The sequence below is a fragment of the Branchiostoma floridae genome, chromosome 9, assembly GCF_000003815.2.
Source record: "Branchiostoma floridae strain S238N-H82 chromosome 9, Bfl_VNyyK, whole genome shotgun sequence".
Taxonomy (NCBI): domain Eukaryota; kingdom Metazoa; phylum Chordata; class Leptocardii; order Amphioxiformes; family Branchiostomatidae; genus Branchiostoma; species Branchiostoma floridae.
In genome coordinates this window covers 11,640,282-11,660,557 of record NC_049987.1, presented here as the reverse complement: position 1 = coordinate 11,660,557, position 20,276 = coordinate 11,640,282, and the positions used below count along the sequence as shown (strand labels likewise).

Below are 20,276 nucleotides of genomic sequence, written 5' to 3'. Positions count from 1 at the left end.
AACGGCACCATACAGAACGGCATCAAATGCCTGCAATGTATTCAAACATTTCACGATAGCATTTAGGTTCAGGGGATGATGTATGTCTCAGATGCTAATTTATAATGTCTTCTGATACACAGATACATAAATCCATTCCCAGAATGTCGTATCTAACATTAGAAACATTAGCTGTGTTACGAAAGTGTAAAGTCTGGATGTACAATCACTGTTGTGAAGAGAATCGGCTCCCTTTGATCAGTTTCTATCTTTGGTCCCGCGTTGAGCCTGAAGGCGACTGTGAAGTGACACGTTAATACCCAAGTCGTGTATCACTTTCTATCAAATAGTGCTCACGAGAGATACCGACTGAAACAGTATTTCATGACGGTTGATAAATGTTCACGTCTGGATCGATGTGAGTTCCTGCGCTTTTCTACACCTCACCGAAGCTGCTGCCATGAGCTGCAAATGCACCCCGTCCCTTATCACAGGAAAGGGCTGAGTTGTATCGGAAACAACAAGGAAAGCCATTCAAAGCTAGGATTTTGACAAGGACTCTCTGTCAAGTTTAATACGTGTACTCCGCGCGCCGCAAAGCTTTATGCAGAAGTGGCCGCTTTCGGCGTGTTCTTATCGCATAGGACTGGCAGGAAACACAAGAATGCCCCTTCTGTCATTTAGGCGTTCAGATTCTGTAGGTCAGAAAAGGTGGCAGCGTACTTGCATCAAACTGCCACGAACATCTGCCTTTCATGTAAACTTCATGCACGCTTTGAGGGCAAGATTCCTCAGCATTAAAAAGAGATATGCAGCATTAAAAAGAGATGCGTAATGAGCTGCATTTGTATTGTTAATTAACATGTACATTTCAGTATGTTTCACAAGCAATGGCTTTGTTTAGGAAATTAGGAGGTTGATAACGAAGCTGCTAAGCTTGTTTAGTCCTATGGATCATAGCTTCTTTTTTGATGAGAATGTATGGATTAATGTGTAGGTAAAGGAAAGACACGCAAACGACAGTCTATCATTGGAACCAAATGGCTAAAGGATAACGTGTGGGAAATATCTGCTTTTTGTCTAACAATTTTATGTATAGCATCCGTACAATGAAAATTAATGTGTAGTGTAGCGACGTTGGTTTACCATACGGTTCTATGTAAAATGAAAGAACAAAGACAGTACTTTAAGGACAAATAACTAGTATCCTTGTCTCTATCTATATTGCAATGGTAGAGAGAAAGAGATCATCAAGTACCAGTATTACCGACTAAACTACATGTGTTTTCGTTTGTGGATCACTGTACTGTAACTTTTTGTGCTTCATTGTACCGAACTCACAGCTAGTTTTCTACCTTCACAGAAGTTTGTTTTCCCGAGTTTCCATTCTTCACAGAACAGTTTAGGCCACATAAAGCGCATACATAATCGAAAACTATGGTCGCGAGTCGTGGTGTCCTTGGGTTGGGGCCAGTGACCTCAGGTAAAACATATCGACCATCCAAATTAGGCTGAGTCCAATTTTAAGGGACGGAGAGTGATGTGCGCCTCTGACCCCGGCCACGTAATCACGGCTAGGGAGAGACTATTATGTGAAATGCCAGGTCAGACCTAACCTTCTGTGGAGGGATGGTTTCACAAGTTCACGACTCGTCTTAGAAAGAAATTACCTTGCTTAGCGACCCATGGACTACCCCAACAGTACGGGAAGTGCATTTAGAGTAGAAAAAGTACTTGTCAGGCAGTATCAATATCTGTCATCAACAAGTGTAGCTGATTGAGGGCACTTTGACTTGCCACACTTTTCTGAAGACATTGGTTCTAAAAGACCTTGTGAAGGAGTATGAGACGGTCCCAAAGCCCTTGTTTGCATTGCATCGGCGCAAGAAATTGCTAATCTGTGGTTCCAGAATAAAAACTGCCTCCTTAGAGCCATTTGTTCTCGCACTTAATAGTCGTCGATATTTTACAACAGCTTTGGCACGTTTCGGTGCACTAAAACCGGCCATATAGCAGTTAAACACGGGCATAACAATAATGGGACGTATCTTGGGGGCACGGAATGTGTGATCATGGCAAAATAAACTACTATTAACAAATCTTTCGGTAACAAATTACGAACCTATAGATTATTCAAGACTATTTATAAAGAAGAAGAATATCTGATGGTGAAAAACATACAACACAGAGTGGCTGTCACTAAACTCCGGATTAGTTGCCACAAGTTACATATCGAAACTGGTAGGCACAACCGCACCCCTCTGCAGCATAGAGTCTGCCAATTTTGTGATTTGCAACAAGTAGAAGATGAACAGCATTTTATTTTACACTGTAAACTGTACCATAATGAACGGATTGTGCTTTATGAATATATAAGAAAAGAGTTCCCATATTTTGAACACCTTAATGCAACGGATAAATTTCTATTTTTGATGCGCCTAGACAAACCCTGTATATCAAACATTATCTGTTCCTATATCTACACCTGTACAAAGAAGCGAGAAGATGTCGACCATCCTGTTAGCTTAGTACCTTCAGCTAGTTAATTGTATCTTGTTGTTTTTTGCATATGTTTGTTATGTCTGTTATCAGTCATGTCTGTTATCAGTGACCTGTACCTAGCCCGTCGAGGCATGAATGTACAATAAAGGTCTTTCATTCATTCATTCATTAACTTGCTGCTTAATCGTGTAGAAACGAATTCCTTTCCGATAGGCGCTATTCTATAAAAGAGTTGAATAGCCTCTTGGGTGTTTTCGTGAGATACGAATTATGTGTAATACATGAGTATATTAGGGGGATGTGTACTCGAATAGGTGAGTGTAAGGGATGTCAATTGGCCTCCGCGTTTTCATTAAAGGTTGGATATAGCAAGAATAGTTTATTCTTCCCTATAGTATAATGAAGAATGATATGCTTACAGTGTACATACCGGAGATTGCCGCTCGAAGATGTTACAACTGCTGTGTTCTTATCTCTAGTCTACAGCGGTGCATATGTCTGACAAAAACATGTATATCATCAACAAGGTGTCAAACGTCGTTAGTTCAGCATGATGTGTGGGTGTATTTATGCCACGGCGTGTTAGGTTTGTTTTATCGCGCCTACTACAATTAATTGGGCACGTGGGTGTCTTCTGTTGTACGAAGGCCGGCCCACTGTAAAGAGGATTGCACGGTGGGGACTCGTAACCACAAAGTGTGCTTGATTATATTGGGTGTTTGAAGGTTTTCCAATCGTTGGACGCTATACTTAAAATACTGAATGCACATAGCATACCAAGGCCGGGTTATCCAAGCCATCAAGGGACTGACTGGTGCAACGCAAGCTTTTAATGACTTTTGTTTAAGTCGAACGAAAACGTTTTCCTAAATCTATACTCTTCCGAGAATACAGACAATATCTGCTCTGGTCATGCATAGCGTTGCCCTCTAGCTCCGACACTTAACTTCACTGCATGCAATCATGGATAGGATGACGGATGGCTTTTTTCATAGTTGGAAAACAGCATTTCCCGTTGATGACGCGCAGGGGAGAAAGAGTAATGGTTCCCGTCAAAAGTCTACATCCCCTCCATACGCCCGGATTTAGAAAATTAGGATTTGTAGGCAGAATATGACATACTTTATCCATGAAGTAATTTTGTCAAAATGTTACACCGGGGACAAGTTTCATGATAGGCAATTTACGTTTGGCTCTAGTTTGAAGTCTGGCATCCATCAGATTCTATCTTATCTATTTCATATTGTAAATCATATTCTAGTCTCGGTTCTTTCTTCTGATTCTGTTTCCCTGACAAATAGTCTAGTACTGGTAAGCGGAGGAACGATTGCCATTTAATATTCATCCGGGAAGCGATCAGACTTGCGAACCGAAGCTTGAGTAGGATGAATGCCAGGCTATCTATCCTGTACACAGCAGGATGGATGATTATAGCAGACAGGTAATATTTCAACACAATCAGATGGTTTTCAATACCACCAAGTGTGTCCTCCTTCACTCCTACATGCTAACTAATGAAGATAGATGCCGTGGTCTGGAGGGTTCAGCTGGCGATAGATTCTATATTTCATGCCGATATCGGATCAAGGTCATTGTCAAACATGTGTGTATGATTGATTGGTGTAAACCCGGTTTGCTGCAAAAGTCGATAACCACTTTTTTCTCTCAGCAGTTCTTCTGACAATAACACGGTTAGTACCTTTGGTTGAGCAATCATTAAGTATAAATAAATTATCATCTGCCTTCAAAGTCTTTTGTATTGGTTCGTTTGGTATTCTTTACAGTTACGAGATACATTTATTTCATTTTGCCCTTTTGCTTTCGGAATTCTCATTCTTTATCATCTTCCGATGAGGCTTTGGGACTGGCGAGGTGAGGTGAGCGTCTACAATGAGCGTCGTACCAGATTCCTATGTACATTTGCAATAAAATGAGTTACAATTATGGTTGAGCATTCCTTCAAAATGAATAAATCATCACCATGCTTCCAATAGTGTTGCCAGAAAAATTGTAATTCTTTAGAGTTATGAGCTATCATTTTCATTTCTTGTTCATCCCCATTGTCCATGAGCGTGGCACCAGATTCCTAGCATGTATATTTGAAACTTCTAATCAAACTTTTGACTAACTAATCTCGAATCACAGGACGCACCCTCACCGAAAACCAATCCCTTCCCAACGCCCTTTCCTTGATTCGTTCACCCATCCTACCGTACCGCGATACAGAACGGCTAGTCCCTTGTGGCGATGACCCTTCCCTAACCTGCACTGGTCCGTCCCTTTGAACAATCTGTCCAATTTCACATGTGCCTACGCCGGGGCTCAGGTGCCGGCGGTAACACGGTAGAACGGTCCGGCCCAACGGTTGGCTTTGATCCGCTGGCTTCTCCGTACAGCCGTGTAATAATTATAGATAACCAGCGAGAGGGACTGTCTCTTTACGAACACGATTTATGTGGCTGTTAACCTGGGAGCTGTTCTCCCAGAAACCATGAAATAAAACGTTTTTTTCCAGCGAAGTGAGCCGTAAAACTGCTAAATTGAAGGCAGACTTTTAACATATTTTTTATAAGAAGAAGTATTCAGACTAAGAATATCACTTACGTTTCCAATGTTAACATTTTCTATATGAAGTTTCAATAGATAAAGTCAATTCCAAGTCACCACTATTTCCCTGGTTGTGTAAAAAGTGTGGAAATATTCATGATGAGAAATGCGATACATTTCCAATAACAACGGCATTCTACCATTATGTACGATTTTGCACCAATATTTTGTAAATGGGTCAGTGGGCTGAGAAGAAACCAATTCGCACATCCCTACCGAGTACATGGTAATATGCCTGGGCGTCATGCATAGATGGCTTACCACAAAGGAGCCACAGTGTCCAGCAATCAAATCTAAAAATATACCTTCTATTAGACCAGCAGTCGGACCGGATTAGCCCCTTCCTTCCCTTCAATAGTCATATTGAATTCGATCTCATCATAATCATATATCAACAAAACTGTCAACTCGATCAATCATAACTTGGTCATGATATATTACGCATACCCCACCATGGTTCTGTTTGGTAGATAATGTTTTAAAGATATTTCTCATAAAATGATGTTGGCAGCCGTGACAAACCGTTTCCATAATTCCACGCTTTCATTTAACCACGAGACCGAGTTTCTATTATCAATAATTACTTAATGTAATAATACACGACTCAATTATACGTTTCATAACGGAATCATAACTTGTCTAGGCAACTCATAAGTCATTGACGATGATTTGTGTATTTACAGAGCAATTTTAGTTTTTATCATCACGTAATGTTAATGAAACGTACAGTACCCATCAATACAGTTTACTGATTACTGTATTCAGCAAATTGAGCTCACAGGCATGTGAATTCCAAATCTCCTTGCTGACAATGAAATCTCCAAGAAATTATAGATAGGTTTAAAACCCAAGCGCCAAGGGGGGGAAACCTACACCATTTCTTTCTCACATCAAAAGCTGCATTTCCGGAACACGCACCAGGAGACCTGAAATCGACCTAGACCTTTGTTTTCCTAACTCCTAACATATATCAAATATCATCACAAACTATCCAGAGTTTCATATGTTATGCGGACTTCAAATATTTGTCGTGCAAACACCCGCACATACATACACGCACACACACTCACACACACACACAAACACACACACACACACACACAGACACACACACACACACACACACACACACACACACACACACACACACACGCACGCACGCACACACACACACACACACACACACACACACACACAAACACACACAAACACACACAAACACACATACTGCAGTACCTTTGAAAGTCACTAGGGGCCCATCACCGAACTTAGCCTTTATTTTCCTAACCCCTACGCACCTATATGTACCAAACATCACCCAAGGATCCATCCAAGGCTTCTCGAGTTATGTTGTTCACACATACACAATTGCACACAAACTTTAACCTTCTTGCCGAAAGTATTTATATCAGCGCTGAAGCAGATTTCCATATGTTTCCAACTTTTCATCGCGTGTCTCCAATACGTAGTAATCCTACATTGGTTCATCTTTTCCCTCCGTATCTCAGCAATTATCCCATAGTTCATCCAATAAACAGCTCAGAGAAAACGCAAAGGCCAGGTGGCTTTCAGGGTCTAGAAAGTCTACAAAAATCGATCGTCACTGCGCCGCAAGGACGCCACAAAGTGACAGGGAGCACATCTCGGTCATGGGGCTCGTCTGCCAGGTAACGGTAAAGTATTTATAAATTTAACAACTTACTCAGTTTGATTCAATGCCTAATTTACAAAGGGCTAATAATGATGTACATTGTGCCTAAATAGAATTCTAGACGAACAGCCAGAAATGAACTCTGAGCGTTCTGTGAACGTAAAACACATTTGCGCACTTATGAATATAGCCTACACGTACAAAGCAGGAGTAATAACGAAAAACAAAGGAACCTTACGTGATTTCCACAATGTTTTCCATCATGTAAACAAGCAAACAAACAAATAATCAAAAATAAAGTGACATTAATCTTAAAATATGGCAACAAGACAATTGATAGCGTTACTGTGTAAACAAACAGACGACTGAGATCAATTTGTTTACTCCCCGCAATTACTTGTAATAAAGTTAATGTTATGTAAACATTATATGTTGTCCATGATGTTTAGCTTGATCATGCCAATATTTGATGTTTTGCAAGTACCATCTATGCTCTCCAACAACGGATAAAACTGCGCCTCCCTCCAAACGTGCGGATCTATCCCCAGTGAAGAGTAAAATTTGCAACCTTTTCCGGGAGTCACGCGCGACCCCCTGCCAGCTGCTCCTCCCCGGTATTTAATATCGCTGCTCTAAAAATCAATTGTCATTCAACAAGGACAATTACATATTACCCAACCGACGAAGGTAAAACTGTGCGTGCAAAGTGAAAAATTGAATCTATGGGCAGAACACGTGTATCGATCCTGTGTGTTACAGGTCGTGGGTTGATGGGAATCTTATCTGCGCCATCTCTCCTATATGTGCACGTGGAGTGGTGATGGAGTAGGAAACTGGTGCCATTGTAAATCCTAGCTTAACAAGCCACCAGTAAAATGCATGAGGCTGACAGGATACGGCAAAGTCGCAACTGATCGATCATGTGAGGAAACTTTGGACTTCTTCTATCCTAACTATCGTTAAGTCTCGCGAGCTGTGAGAGCATGAGTCAGGAAAACTGGTGCCATTTCAAATCCTAGCTTAACAAAACCCAGTAAAGTGTTTGGAGTTGATGGGCTACGGGAAAGTTGTAAGTTGTAACTGATCAATCACGTTAGGAAACTTTTCTATTCCAAGTCTCGACATGTCTCCGGAGCTTTGACAGCATGAGCCATAAAGACTGTTGCCATTGCAAATCCAAGCTTAACAAACCTCCAGTAAAATGTGTGGAGCTTACAGGATGCCAGGAAGTCGTAACTGATCGATTGCAGTTGGAAACTTTGGCCTTTTTCTATCCCAAATCTCGTCAAGTCTCGCGAGCCTAGAGAGCATGAGCCAGGAACACTGGTGCCATTGCAAATTATAGCTTAACAAAACCCAGTACAATACATGGAACTGATACTATACGGAAAAGTCATAACTGATCAATCACGTTAGGAAACTTTTCTATCCCAACTCTCGTCAAGTCTCGTGAGCTTTGAGATCATGAGTCAGGAAAACTGGTGACATTGCAAATCCAAGCTTAACAAACCCAATAAATGCACGGGGAGCTGATTGGATACGGGAAAGTCGTAACCGATCGATTACATCAGGAAACTTTGGCCTTTTTCTATCCCAACTCTCGTCTCGAGAAATTGAGCCCCCCAAAACTGGTGTCATTGCAAATCAGCTAGTTTCTCCAAACCGCTCGGGATATAGCAAAATACTAACCAACCTGAAGCATGTGATGGAACGTAAACTCTTCTATCCCCGCTAATACAACTCTCATTAAGTCTCGCGAGAGTCGAGAGCACAGATAAGTACGTCTTGTTGCTACACACTGATTCGACACGACAGGCGTAAAGGTCACAGTCATGGTAAATGTGCCAATTACTGAGGTTCTGTTCAACCCTGAATAGAGCCTCTTTGATGAAAGGCAGGGGAATAGGTAGCCAAGTTCATCGTGTTCAAAATATAGAACGAGAATATACGTGGGATCTCTTTCTTATCATTTACTCCTCAAACACAAGATTCAAAATGTGTTAAATGCATGGAAACATTGTCTACATGTATCAATTCGGTTCTGGTTGGCTTAAACAGGCGTATGACATGGGATAGCTGGTGCAAAGCACGTTTACCGGGTAATCACCCACAGTTACTTTTCCGTAACTGATCAGATCCTTTCCCCATTCACCTTTATTGAACATTCTAACGCCCTTTTATGGCAAGCCAATAAAACGAAAGAAAGAACATAGTCCATAGACCTTCTTGGTACGTCTTAAATTGACATAAAGTTGAAGGCCATATACTTAAAGACCGCATTTAATCGTCTTTCGAAAAATCGTACTTTCAGCGAAAAAAGTTAAACGTTTGTGTGTCTTTATGATGCTTTACTACAGTCAGTCCTAAGTGGCAATCTAGCGTCTTCTCCTTGGAGACAGTGGATCGATCCCCATACATATGACTGTATGCAACTCCAAAAACGCGCTGTTAAAACTAAGACCCCTTCAAGGACAACCGTGAATTTGGTGTTATCGACCGCTATCTACGCGTAAGTCTTCGTTAGTACATTTCCAGGGGAATTTGTTTTATGGACACTTTGCCCTTATCTTTACGCCCCCTATGAGCCAGTCGTGCATGACACGGGCCATAACTGACACGGTGGCCTAATTTATTCATCAACCGGCCACAAATACTGGCGTCGTGAGTGGCGTAAAGGTGGTATCTCACTGCACTTGGGGTACCGGTGCGGCACTGCGGGGTTCGTTCACTACGGCCCCGTGTTATTTTCGCCGATGTTTTATGATTTAGATATTGCGTAAAACTATGACTTAGAAGGCAACAAAATACACAAAACGTAAGAAAATTTGTTCTTTATGTCTGAAATTCGTTGAGTCATCTATGAACCCCACAGTGCCTCACTGGTGCCCCAAGTACAGTGAGATACCACCTTAACTGGTAGAGCGTTCAACTCGTAATCTATAGGTCCCGAGTTCGATACGCGCCGTGCCCCCGACATTGTGCCCTTCAGGGATAGGTACTTAACACGACTTTCCTCACTTCACCCAGGTGTAAAAATGAAGACCTGATTTTGGTCGGGGAGGTAAAAGAAAAGACTGCTTTTGCCTTCTGTCTGAACTGTGTATGCGGTACTGTTAATATAAGTTATAACTTGAGTGAAGTGCCGCATTGTCCTCATCTGTCCAAAAGCAAATAGAAATAGGAAAAAATTGGCCACATGGCGTTCCACCACCTTCATGTGAAGGTGTGGAGAGCGCGCCGATAATGAGTAGATTCTAGACATCAGTACACACCAGCTGGCGTTACTACCACCTCTGTGACCTGAAACAAGTTTATCTGTATTTTCCATCCGTCAAACGCCTCATTATCCCACACATACCAGGAAACTACAGACCTGTTGCCGCGCACCATCTGTTCGCAAGGATGACACTGGTCACGTCGGAAGCAATCCTCGAACATGGTGTTGAATTGTTAACTTTTCTATCTGATGTATATCGTCGAGTTCACTGTTTTCTGATAACGCGATGCTGAGGCCATTCTCGTTTCTGCATCAGGAAGCTTATCGCCGTCGCCATCTTCAAATCAACGTTTACATTTCCAAAGCATTGAAAGGCGCACATTATGTAACTGTAACTTTAAAAATAAGCCAACACCTACGGCCAAAGCTGGCATTTGTATACCTGGTACATTATTCTTTCGACTTTCTTACTGCGTTATCTATGATCCCGAGCAACAGAACATTTACCTAGGAGGAAAGATCACAAACAACCACGTTTATAGCTTCTTCTTGCCATGACCTTTGCCTCCCAACGCCAATCTTTGCCGAACTTCTGACTGCGGCAGACATGATGGAGCACTTTAACCAGCGGCTCAGTACGTACTGACGACGCCGACTGCGTGTGTGAAAAGGTCACGAAGATAAACATGTCAGATAGATCACTCTATGATCCGACATACATATCGGCACAGGTGAGGGCTCTGCAAATACCACAGGTTCAAGTGTAGGTAAAGGGCAGGGGATCGCTAGGGGATCATCTACGCTACATCAACAACACCAATTGGACAGCGAACTTCAGTGTTCCGGGGGTTGGGAAACATGGAGGAGTCGTGATGCGAGTAGATTGAATATGATATGAAACATTAGTAACGTTATGGACTGAAATGTCAACTTACGTCATGACATAACTCTCTTCCACAGAAGATAAACACCAAAATGATTGCACTCAGTCATGAACTTCAGATTCTTGTCGTTGTTCCAGTCAATTATCAAGGAGAAGTACAGACATGATAATTGACTGGAACAACATCAGATCAATGTCATTTTAGCATGAACTAAATTTTATATGGTTACAGGAATGAACAATTTCAGATTTCTGGTCCATGTTAATTTGGGTTTTTGTACCTTGTAACATTCTGACGACATCATTTTCGATGATTTTTAGTACTAGAAGAAATTACTTTCCGTAATCGTATAGACATGCGCCCTAATCATACGTTAATGTGGCTACAACATATTTGTATTGAATTCGCTCAAATTGTAAATCATCTAACCTTATACGGATGTAGCAAATGCTTGGCCATTTTTTCATCTTTTCAACTTCTATTCCAGCTGATGCGGCAAGATATCGCGTGGCGCCGAAGTCGACAGCTGTATTACAGGGCCAAAGAGTCACCCTACAATGTGCAATAGATAACCTTTCATCACGTGCTGTGGTGTCGTGGATGGGACCTCCGGATTTCCAGATCATTGCCAACGGAGATGTTGTAAATCCGGATTATCCTCGGTACCGGATTACCGGGGATCACTCCAGAGGTGTATACAACTTACAAATCTCCGACACTAAGCTGTCGGATCAGGGGAACTACAGATGCAGTACGTTTGGGCTGAAACCGGCACAGGCGACACTTACTGTCGTAGGTAAGAACAGATAAAGGAAAATCACAACATGGTACCACCCTAAAGAGAGTTATACTGCTTAGTCTCGGAGTAAATATCTTTAACTTAAAGGTGGAGTGGATATCCTAATACATATTCGAGCAAATCATATCAGCTTTCTGGAATTCAGGCTCTATGATATTATGTCTAGTTGACCTATGAACCTCGACCCCTTACCTGTAATGTCAGGTGATGTAAATAAACAAGTTAAATAAACAAGGTAGCATGATCAAGTTGACTAGCTGGATGGTGCATTCCTTTGTACGTATAAAGTGCATTATATGTACTTTGTGGAGTGGGAGAAGGTCAAGATAATGGTGTTTCAGTCTATAAATATAATGAATAATGCAAGAGGGCCAAAGTTACTTGAAGAAACGTTGTGTGGAAAGCATGGAGAAATTCGTATACTATCAATCCTATTCCTGATATCACCTGCATGGCATTTACTGACCTAGAGTTGTTTTTTTCCAGTTCCGTTGCCGAGACCACCGTCCATATCCGGAGGACAGACTCCTGTCATCTCCTCTCAGCGACTCATCCTCACCTGTACCTGTACCGGTGGTCACCCCCCTCCCCAGGTCACGTGGTACAATGGGTCACGTGAGGTGGATCCGGCCTACGTCAGCACGGAGACTAGTGGGACTCGGATCGTCCAGACCCTGACTGTAGAGGCGGTCAGCAAGTGGGATAACGGGGCGAACCTGTCCTGTACGTCTGACCAGCGGTTCCCGAACCTGGTCAAACCGAAGACCTCCTTCAGGATTCTTCGAATTCACTGTAAGTGGTATATTTGTATAAGAAACTACTACAGGTAACTGAAGATAAGAAAATAAAACTGCTTCTTTCCGAACTTTGCAATGAGTGGGTTTCATTATGAGCATTATAGAGAGACTTCCTTGGTTTCATAAAAAGATATCACGTGTTGTCATGTGTCAAAAGTAGGAAATCTAACCGATACAAAGGTCAAGAAACGTTATATGTTTTGCAAACAGTCAGACGTTTCGTTTTCATATAGCATCCAGTGTCTTTCGTCAGTTACAGATGGTATCTTAAATATCTGACCGTTGAAAATCTTTCCTGGTTGCTTAAACATATGTTGTATTATGTATCTTAATACCTGTATGTCTAAACTTTATCGACTTACTAATCAACAAGGAATCTACCGTTTAGATATAACCTGTAGGATCTGGGCTGGAACACACCTTGTCAAGAAAAAGACTCATGTTCATATTCACATCTTGTTTCAGACCCACCCACCGTCAACGTGCCGAAATCCTCCATCCACGTCAAGGAGGGAATGCCAACCAACCTGACATGCGCAGTAGACAGTAACCCCCAGGCCATGATAACATGGGAAAAACTGGGGCATCCCTTTCCTATCAGAGGGGACGAGAGGTAGGAGATCATTGATACATTTTGCTTTGTTTAATTTGGAAAAATAAAATTATTATCTTACATTGCGCATGTATGATGCATTTTGCTACTTTAACCAGGGTGATAACTCAATTATTAAGAATAACGTCACAGACACTGTCGGGCTCTTTGCGGAAACGAAAAGTAGAAATTTATACATAACAATATACACAAATAATGCCTACGACTATTCTCTTTACGTCTTATGTAGTTTGGTGTCTTTTATATCATACTTTAGTTTTCGTTCCCGAAAGCTGCCCGGTCGGGCCCCGGTTTGGAAATGTGACGTAGGCCTTAGCTAGTGAAAGTCATAGTCTATCCTGGGGGATCATGTGCTTTTACAGGTTGAGGGGAGAATCAGTTGTTTCCACACAGGACATCTTGGCGCCGACCCTCCTCCTGTAATTACCGCACCATCCCTTCAATTGTGGGCTTGAAAGGCTTTAGAATTAATCATGCTCACACTGCTACAAGTCATAATCAGAGCAGTTAATTACTTTCATATCCCCCACTGTATTTCAAGGATACACATGAAAATTCAATTCAGATCTTGCAGTTTCACCTTGGCGTTATTAATAGTTATATTCAACAGAAATCTACCAAGTGATACAAAAATACTCAGACGAATACTCAGGGCTCAATCTGCTACAAGTCATATTTAGAACAGTTAATTACTTCTATATTCCCCACTGCATTTCAAGGATGCACATGAAAATTCCAATCCAGATATTTCAGTTTCACCTTGGCGTTATTAATGGTTGTATTCAACAAAAATTTACCAAGTGGTACAGAAAACTCAGAAGAATACTCCGGGCTCAAACAGATACAAGTCATATTCAGAACAGATAATTACTTCTATATTCCCCACTGTATTTCAATGATACACATGAAAATTCAACCCAGATATTTCAGTCTCACCTAGCTCTTATTAATGTGTTCTAATCAACAAAAAAAATATCACATCGCTACAAATACACAAAGAACGCACTGTCAGGAATACACTCATGGCACAAAGCAATATCAAAGTCTATTTCATAGTTTTATAGTTTCATGGCATGCGCATTTTTCTTTACTTGAGATATCTGGTGCTGTAGTATACGTCCAGGTGGAATGTCGTGTTTTCAATAGACCATCTGACAAATTATGTTTAATCATAACGTTATGACAGATGTGTTGTTAGCGTATTACTGTTGGAGGGATTCTCCCGCTTGAAGTCTTTTAGCCCGTGCTAATGTATTATAAGACTACAAGCAAGAGACGCTCTAGGCCTGCAATAGTTGCCACGGTGTTATCACCAGGTGTTGGACATAACACTGTTTAAACAAGAAATACATGCATAGCAGATCATTTTACAAATACGTTGTAACATCCATACATCAACCGCACGTCTGAGTGCCAGCTAATGGAGAGTGTGTAGGTTCCTCCGCTCCAGGAAGCCGACCCTGAACCTGCCTAAGGTGACCAGGTACGACGGCGGCACCTATCAGTGTACGGCCGACAACGGGGTGGCACCGAGCGGGAGGGGGACTATCACACTCAGCGTGCTGTGTGAGTGGGCTTATGTTGAACTATGCACGCACAGGGAACACGTTATGATGTAAAATAGATATTGCATGACGGCCAAACTAACGTAAATTGTGCGCAAATTCTATAACATCAACTGATGCCATAATACCACCACATGAGAAATAAATAGATGAAGTAATTCAAAGAGATGTTCCAATAATGAAGCATCAGTAATCCTGAGATATATTAAGCATCACTTCATACACTTCAATGTTTAAAAAAATCTCAAAAGGTCTCTATAACAGTGTTCTTTAAATGTGGCTGTATTATGGCATCCGGTGGAATTATGAGAGTCGATGTTACTACCTAACTGTCGGAGGAAATAAAGTCGAGTTTATTCGAGTTGAAAACATCCAGCGCTTTATGGACAAAAACGCAAAAGCTGCTGGTTTACAAAAGATCTGACTTTTGTTTTTATGTTTCAGACCGCCCTTGGATCGACCCCACGATGGAGAAGAAAGTCACAATTTTGAACGGTCAGGATAATTTCTCCCTGGAGTGTCTCGCTGACGGGAACCCCAAACCTCGAATCCGCTGGCGGCGGAAGGATACAAGTTTGTACTGGGAAAACCCGCTGCGGTTCCACAGGGTGCGGTATGATATCGAGGGGACGTATGAGTGCGTCGCCACAACGAAAGACTTTCCGGAAGTGACAAAAGAAACTTTTATAGACGTCGTCGGTGAGATCATAGATTGATATACACGTATAACGACTTTTTAAATGCTATTTGTCCCTGTGTAGTGTATGCATTATTATAAGAATCCACTATATGTAAAGATGTAGATGTAGCGAACTGAGAAAAATGATTGGAAAGAAACTGTCAACATTTTTTGATTTGGATGATTTTGTTTGTCATTTAGGCCGACCACAAATAAGGGAAGAGACTAGTGACGTAATTTCCTCCACGGAAGGAGAAGCGACCAGCCTTACCTGTGACGTCAGAGCCGATCCCCTCCCCACCAAAATCACGTGGTTATGGCGTGACACCCAGGGTGTTGAGGTGGAGCTGAGCCATGTACAGGGAGACACTAGCGTGAAGGAAAGCTCCAGTAAGGATGAGAAGTCGTCGTCCCTCACACTCAAGAACGTAGCCATAAGCAATGGCGGCACTTATGTGTGCCACGCAGCGAACATGTTTGGTACTGCACAGCGGGAAATCCATCTCAATGTCACGGGTAGGTTGTTTCACGTTATATGGACTCGAATGAAATATGGAAGAAATATTCAACCACTAGGTGGTCTCCATGGTACTGATTGCCCTCGGATGATTTTACACCGTGCTACTTTCCAATTGTCTGTTGTAAACCCGTCATTAAGTAATTATAGGCGATTATGAAATACAAAATTAAACGGTGGAATTAAGTATTTTGTCATGGGGGTTTATCTATGATGACAGACACTTCTGCAGTGGCCCATAGCCACCACTCATCTGGTTATTACAACAGAGGATCAGGTCTTCTGAGTTGTCATATAAATTCTTGTTGTTTGAAAGACGCGTCAACGACTCCAAAGACATGTTTCAATGACATATTGGATAGAGGGTGCATGGGAGAACCTTACGAAGAGGATCAAATTAAGGGCATAGGCGCTTAGGCCGTATAGACAGGTGCATATCTATGAATTTCGTTGCTGAAGGTTAGACATCCAGGTACTAAGGTACGCCAAAAAGCAACTCAAAATCAAGCAACTGGATATGATTTTCGAAACGATCAGACTTTTCAGCCACCATCCGGTGTCTTTCGTCAGTGACAACCATCTATGACTTTCCTTTATTGTAGAACAGTCACACATATCAAGTAAAAGAATCCACCGTTAATCTGTTTGCATGTTTTGGCCGTGTAGAGTCGTACCGTTCCCTGGCCACTGTGATCGCCATCACGATAGCCGCCATGATCGTGCTGGCAGGGCTGGTGATCGGGCTGCTGCTGGCCAGGAGGAGAGGCTGGATCTGCGGGGGACTACGAACAGGTAAAACGGCAAGGCAATCCAGCTTTGATTTAGTATAGACATACTCCTCAATTTCTATGTGATTGCACTAGTATTTCCGTCGATGTAGCTTTCCTTACTTCTCAGGTGAAAAATGAGTACTAGTACCTAGCTTAGGCTAGGGCCGTCCCTCGAATAGGACGTTAAATTGCTTTTGAGGTTTTTGTGGAGAGACAAACCCGGAGCACGTAAAAGAACCTCTCACACTAATCGAAAAGAGTAGGGGTCCTTTCCGGTGTGAGTGGATCAAGTCATTCGGGCTAAATGGATTAGGAATTTCCCGAGCAGCCTTCTTACCCCTGCTTTGCCTAATGAGTCAGCTAGTCGAACTTGCCGAAGCTCGATGTATCTGACTGACACCGTGAGCGTAGTTCTGTGCCCCAAAGTGACCTTGCACTGAGCAAACTCTTAAAAACTGTGTACTGTAACAAATAAGTAACCAGAAACAATAATTATTGAAATGAAGTATTGTAAATTGATATGTATATTGTCAAGCTTATTATTGTGCATCTGACTAAAATTAAACTCAAACAGGAGTGACGTTTCAAGTTAGACTTGCAACGATACGTATGTTACTTTCTGCGTAACTTTCTACTTAAACACTTGCTTCCATGACCTCTCAGAGCCATTGTGTTTTGGAGTGTAGATACATTTGGCGTCTCTGGCATTATGATGATCATAATAAGGAACATTCTGAAAGTTCTTTCCTACTCCTACACAGATGATAAGAATATGTCTGCGCCCCGCCCCATGCCCCCGGTACCTAAATACGCACACAAGACTGGCACCATAGACTCCGGTGTGGAGGATCTGGAGCTACATGAGATGGAGGGTACTCTAAAGCCACGACCGCCGCCGAGAGTGGACAAGGACTGGACAGCTATCGGATTGACCTATACAGGTACCCATGGACGTTTACTATGATCCTAATCATGGCTGTTCACAAAATCCTTAAGCTCAAACAGTTTTACACTTTTTCGATCTGTAGAGGCTTTGAGTTTGCTGTTGACATGCCATATAGCTATCATTTCTGAATTGAACGGCACTTTGACCACATAGCTTCATCGTTTGAAGTTCTATTTTCCTTGGACTTGCTTGCATAAAAGAGAAATTACCAAGCACGACAGGTGAAACTTGTACGTAACAAGAACACAATTACTTTCTCAAACTGAATTTGATGCCGCTTGTAATGAAACTATCTTGGCATTCCTCAGGCCTAGCCCACCCCTCGACTCTCCCGCCCTACTCTACGGTGGAACGACACCGGCCAGACGGAGAGGACCTACAGGGGGACGGGATCTTCCACGAACCGGTAAGACAAATTCATCCAAGCACCATCTGAGTTTTCAGTTCAGAGTAAACCTACGCTTTCCAAAAAAAAAAACACACCTGAGCACCATGCAGTGCCCATGAAAATGAATCATCCCTTTTATATAATGCAGTTGTGAATGACAAATGCCATAAAAGGCATAGACTCTACGATGAAAATTTCAATGTGTTGTTGATACTCTCCAGCTCGGTCATCCCCACCCTCCGACCAGACACAGTCACGGCCGCCTGACGCTTGGCGGGAAACGGGCTACAGCCAGACGGACCCAGCTGGACAACGTCATCAACGAACAGCAATCATTGTAACATGCTTTATTGGACAAAATGTAAGCCAGCAAACAATAGAGAAAATTAGTGAGAACACAACAAATGAAATTTGTTCAACAAATGAAATTTGTTATTCTGTGTTTGAATATCACTTTTCGAATGTTAATGTACAAGATCTAAAACAGTCTTTAAATGTTGTGGAAATGACTGCTATTGCTATAAAGTGAATCATAATAGTGTAAAATGGTACAATACTATGGATATATAATATCCTTATCGGCTGCTATGTTAAACATCCCGTATCTATCTCGAGTACAGAAAACTGTAAAAACACGATTTAACGGGCTTTCATTCGCCTATCACAGATTGCTGTACATTGTCGCAACTCAACGAGATAAATCAAGGCCACGGCATTTCAGAAGAAAAATCTGTTTGTATACGGAAATACAATACCTGTTTAAAGGCTGCGTAACTTAGTCTGAATTACGTCATGTGGAATGTACAGGTGTAATGTGGAACATATCTACGTGTATGTTATCGGTGAAGGAAAGCAAAACAACAAAAATCTAACTGCAAATAAAACTTAAAAGGACGTCAAATTTACATGCCATTCCCCAGTGAACCGCAGGCTTCTATTATTGAATTGTTGACCTAAATTAGATGTGTTCATTTAATTTGTGTACGGATATAAAGTCTTAAATTGTAACATAATGTTGACTACCGTCACAGATGAACTTACATTCACGTAGATGTGTTCATATTGAAGGAACGTCTGCCTATCTAGTTATATGTTGTGTACATTGAAGTCAACACAATAATGATTTCAAATACTAGCGTGTACATGCTTGGAGCGAAACACTAGTTCGTTCTATTCCTCCTCTTAAGGTAGGAATGTTTTGGCAAACTTTCAATAAAATGAATTTCCACATATCAATGGCATCATCGACATCTCGTTGCTTTAATCTGTGACGTATGTATCGTCAATGATGTCCAAAATATCTGTCGGGGAAACATACATGTTTTCGTGGGCGATGTAGCTGATGTTTACAAGTTCACCTTTCAAAGACGATGAAATAAGTTGTGTTATTTGCTCGGCTGTTTATCTGACATTAACTAAGTGAAACAGGAAACAACTACAATGGAAGCCGCTTAATTGCACACCCAATTTGCCAACGAATCCCGTGCAATTATCCGGCGTGTACGATAATGCGAAGTTAAGCAGTTGGACCGCACCACCACGGGATTTGGGGATGCCGTGCAATTGACCGAAGTGTGCGTTTATCCGACGTGCAATTAACTGGCTTCCACTTGTATCTCGTAAGACCTGGAAATATACATTAGGCCATATCATGGAAGGATGTTCTCTCCTTATGATATGTCGGCTTATAAGTGGAATGTATCGATTATGCTGCCAGTCATGACCTACCCTATGTTTTCACAGAAATTATTATATACCCTGGTCCATCATTGGCCCCATCCTGGCCACTGGTGTCTGCACCAGAATTAAACGAACCTCCTCCGCCACCGTTTAAAACATCACGACATCCCCTTCCCCCGCCTGAGTAACCGCCTCCTCCCCCTGCCCCAAACCCATCTCCGTGACCCCCTCCCCCACCTCCAAATCCACCGAAGGCATTTTGATGTCTTCCACGACCCCCTAACCCACCATTGACAAACGCCTTCCCACCTTCCCCACCATGGTCACAACTGTTGCCTCCCCACTGTTTAGCACTCCCTCCATCTGTCAGCAGCCCTCCCCCTCCCCCACCCATGAAGTCGCCCTTCCATTCTGTCGCCCCTTGTCCATCAATCCCCCCACCATAACCAGTTTTACCTTCCGCAAAACTTTTGTTCCCAGCTGTTGAGACAGTCCCGTCACACAGGAGGTTATGCGTCTGAAGTCTCCCGCCACCACCTCCCCCACCCCCCGCGATGATCAGTGGCGTGTTGTCAGACTTCGTAACAAATGTTCCTCCTCCTCCCCCCACACCTGTGCGCGTGATCTCAGCGCCTTCCTGTCCGACCAGGATCTTCAGCGTCTCACCTGTTGCAGCAAGCAT

At 42.3% G+C, this 20,276-nt stretch overlaps 2 protein-coding genes across 2 annotated transcripts in view; one reads left to right on the top strand and one right to left on the bottom strand.

Annotated features, from left to right (window-relative positions):
• Window positions 1-19,783, top strand: part of LOC118423597 (kin of IRRE-like protein 1) — a 39,408-nt gene extending 19,625 nt beyond the window's left edge. The window contains exons 2-11 of the mRNA XM_035831816.1: window positions 11,328-11,636; window positions 12,126-12,431; window positions 12,902-13,049; window positions 14,485-14,615; window positions 15,059-15,313; window positions 15,495-15,809; window positions 16,477-16,602; window positions 17,342-17,521; window positions 17,835-17,932; window positions 18,136-19,783. Of these exons, the coding sequence (XP_035687709.1) occupies window positions 11,328-11,636; window positions 12,126-12,431; window positions 12,902-13,049; window positions 14,485-14,615; window positions 15,059-15,313; window positions 15,495-15,809; window positions 16,477-16,602; window positions 17,342-17,521; window positions 17,835-17,932; window positions 18,136-18,255 (1,988 nt within the window). The 3' untranslated portion in view covers window positions 18,256-19,783. The remainder of the gene's footprint in view (window positions 1-11,327; window positions 11,637-12,125; window positions 12,432-12,901; window positions 13,050-14,484; window positions 14,616-15,058; window positions 15,314-15,494; window positions 15,810-16,476; window positions 16,603-17,341; window positions 17,522-17,834; window positions 17,933-18,135) is intronic.
• On the bottom strand, window positions 19,644-20,276 carry LOC118422152 (glycine-rich protein 5-like). The gene has a single exon (XM_035829669.1). The coding sequence runs from the start codon at window positions 20,274-20,276 to the stop codon at window positions 19,644-19,646; it is 633 nt and encodes a 210-aa protein (XP_035685562.1).

Coding starts and splice junctions, on each gene's coding strand:
- LOC118422152 (XM_035829669.1), bottom strand. CDS start 20,276: ATGCTTGCTGCAACAGGTGAGACGCTGAAGATCCTGGTCGGACAGGAA.